Source organism: Acyrthosiphon pisum, chromosome X (assembly GCF_005508785.2).
Source record: "Acyrthosiphon pisum isolate AL4f chromosome X, pea_aphid_22Mar2018_4r6ur, whole genome shotgun sequence".
Taxonomy (NCBI): domain Eukaryota; kingdom Metazoa; phylum Arthropoda; class Insecta; order Hemiptera; family Aphididae; genus Acyrthosiphon; species Acyrthosiphon pisum.
Genome location: NC_042493.1, coordinates 45,279,039 through 45,282,651, shown reverse-complemented (window position 1 = coordinate 45,282,651; position 3,613 = coordinate 45,279,039). Strand labels below are relative to the sequence as shown.

The following is a 3,613-nucleotide window of genomic DNA, read 5'->3' as shown; positions in this document are numbered from 1 at the left end:
CGTACTCAACTAATAATATTCTATAGTAGGATAAAAATAATGTAATTTAAGTGCCGATATGCGTACTTCTTAATTTTCCATACCCTTTGTAATTTGCCGCATTACTCCGCACTACCACGACTTCCCTTTTATCTATTTTATCTTTTTTTATTATTATCTCACTACACGAAACCTGTGTTTACCTTCGTTCTCGTCACCCATCCTACACCAGGCACGAAATAACTACCGGCCTACCGCCACCACTGCCGTAGCCGTGTCAAATGTAATGCAAGATCATTCATAAGTTTGTCTATCTTTAACAAAAAAAACAACACACGCGGGTGTAGCGTCCTCTATAAGGGTCCGCATTACAATGGTTAAACTAATGTTAAACCGCGGAATTCGACTGGTAAAATTTAAACTATGATCGTAAAACATAGTGTCTAAGTGTCTAAGTGTCTAAGTGTCTAAGTCGGTTATAATAAACAATGTATGTAATAATTACTATTTAATTTATAGATATTAGGTATTAAATATTAGATAGAAAAATTGATAAAATATTTACTTCTGTCATACTTTTTATTAGGTAGACTTAATACTTAATAAAAACTTGAAAAACATCGTTCAGGTGTATAGCAGTTGATAAAGGCAAAGTACAAAATATTTTCAAGAGTTCATGAATATTTGGATAAACCTCTTTATCACAAACATCTAAAGCATGTAACCCAGAGATGAATACAATGTTTTCACTTTTTCAGTCACTAAAAATAAACCCATGCCCTATGGTAAATCTACAGTCTCCATGGTAATTTTGTTTTATTTACCAACTATTTATCGGGTTTATTATAAACACTCATGCATGAAAAATAATTCGCAGAGAATTCAAAAATATAGTATACCATAGTAAATACTCAAATACATTTTTTTTAAGTATTTAAGATACTACTCAAATACTTTGAAAAAGTATTTGGAATGCTTTTCAAATACTTTTGGTTTTTAAAGTGGGTTTCTAATTATCGTAATATAAACACGTAGGTAGTAGGTAATCTAATAGTTATCTAATAGTTTTAAAGGGAATATTGTTATTCAATATTCAATAACATTTTTTAGAAATCTGGTTTTCACAAACCTTTGGGCTTCGGCTAACACAGAAATATAATACAGAATATTAAATAAAATTATTATTACATTATTATAGTTGACAATAATATTTTTCCAACCAATTAAGTATTTCGAATAAAAAAATGTTTGAAATAAAAAACCAAAGTATTCAATACCAAAAAGTATTTAAAATACCATTCAAAATACTTCATGCTGAAAGTATTTAAAAAGTTATTCAATACTTAAAAAAGTATTTGAATACTTTTACTCAAATACTTTTACTTAAATACTTTACAGGACTGTCTATCTCCCATAAATACGCCACTCTACGTGGCTATACGTTTACCTAAATGTCTTGTCTTCGTCGCACTCTTTAAGCATTCATAGCTATAGGTTTTGTTATAAATAATCTGAGAACTTATCGTATACTTATTGCATGCTCACCCAATTTGAATGCTAGTTAAGGATTTATTAAAATTCTGGTTTTTGGAATTTTTAAGTATATTATATGTACTCAAAGACTATAGTTATTGATAAGAATATATTACTACTATGTATTTTCAATAACGCATGTATTTTACGACGTTTAAAAACTGGATTAAGGCTTTGTCACTACCTAGGTATAACAATAGTTATTTTTTTAATGATAAATATCGATAATTTATAGGAATAATTATGTTCATAATAAAATGTATTAATTGCACCAAGTTTCAGAGTATTATTATACTTTATATCCTACTAAGGACATACAGGAGTGTTCATACATTTGACGCAGAGGGTGTAATACCTGGTGCGTATCCAGGGGACTGAAGCCCACTTTTTTTAACAGCTTTTGTTATTCTAAAATTGTCAGTGGGTTAACAATTAAAATAAAACCATACGCTGAACATATCCATAGATAATAAATCGTTATTAACACATCTTGTTACTTGTCCTATTGTTATCCAAATAATAAAAACACTACTTAAGTTTTTCCCTGTGCGTTGTGGAATTTTGGTAATTCTACTATAAAAATACAGAGGAATTAAAAATGCGCTGCGCAAAACAGTTTTTGCTATGTTGTACATCTGGAGACAACACATGCGGACCTCTTAACGCGTTTACGCAGTTTTTACTTTTTTGAATGACAAGCTACTTGAAAATATAGATTTTTTATTAAATGCAGATTTCTTTTTAAATATAGATTTAATAATGATTTTTTAATGAATACAGGTTTTTCAATGATTTTTTTATTACCTACCTAAATACAGATTTTTCAATGATTTTTTATCAAATATAGATTTTTTATTAAATACTGATTTCTTATTAAATATAAATTGTTTAATGATTTTTTGATTACCTAAATACAGATTTTTATAGATTTTTTATTAAATATATATTTTTCATAAAATATAGATTTTTTTATTAAATATAGATTACTTTTATTGAATATTTAGATTCTAAATTGAAAATCAAAAAACCTAAATATTAAATAAAGATTTTTTTATTCAATATAGATTTTTCTTATTTTAAAATCAGATTTGGATTTTTTTTTTATTAAATCAATATTTTTTTTTATTTTAATTAAGTATAAATAAAAAAAATTCAAATCTGTTAAAAAAATTCTTATCACTTTATTAGATCAATAAATTGGTATGTTTGGCAAAAAACGCTTATAAAAATCGTAATAAAAATGTATAAGATTTAATAAAAAAAATCTTAATGAAATTAAAATTAAAATAAAAACACCTTAATAAAAAATCTATATTGAGTTAAAAAAACTTAATTTCATAAAACATTTATATTAAATAAAAAAAATGGTTATTTTGTTATTTGTATATTATTTATAAGTGGGAACATAAATAAAAAATTTAGACAAAAATAATTTTTTTTTATTTGGCCACTTCAAAAATAGATTTTTTAATTATTTGAATTTTCTAACCATTCGTTCACTAACTGTGCTTGTTTTGAGACAATTTTTTTTTTATAACTTTTATGAATTATATTATATTTTATAAATCAATACCTCTTTTAATTTATTTTTAAGTTAGGTATTATTAATTAATAATTTAAAACGTTGATAAATAAAAATAATTTAAAAAAAATGTTCGTTATAATTGATGGTAGTAAGTACCGGAGTAGTGGTCGACCGGAGCCGATAGACGACGGGAGCCACTAGAAATGTGTTACTTTAATTAACAAGGTTAAAATTACTTGTTAGGTCATCCGTCTGCCCGCAGATTTTCGCAAGATTTTTGCGAAACGTCATAAATTAGGAAACCTTTAATATCTCTAACACTGAAACTAAGTGAGATAAACTATTTCTGACTTTACTAAAAACTTTTTCATTTGGAACTGTATGTAGTATAAAAAAAAAAATATTAAAAATATTGATTGTTAACACGTTTTCAAAGAAATTTTGGATTAATTTTGAAAATGCTATTTTTCATTGTTTACGTGCAAAAACGTAAATCAGAAGTAAGTACGCGAGGTAAGTTCTGATCACACTCAATGTAGTTGTGTCGTAAAAAACCACACATTTTGATAAAAAAAA

The 3,613-nt window shown here is 25.9% G+C and overlaps 1 protein-coding gene across 1 annotated transcript in view; it reads left to right on the top strand.

Moving 5' to 3' along the window:
- LOC100575244 (CCR4-NOT transcription complex subunit 11) overlaps positions 1-3,346 on the top strand; it is a 4,226-nt gene extending 880 nt beyond the window's left edge. Inside the window, exon 4 of the mRNA XM_029485141.1 lies at positions 3,281-3,346. Within this exon, the coding sequence (XP_029341001.1) occupies positions 3,281-3,346 (66 nt within the window). The remainder of the gene's footprint in view (positions 1-3,280) is intronic.
- The last annotated feature ends 267 nt before the right edge of the window (positions 3,347-3,613 follow it).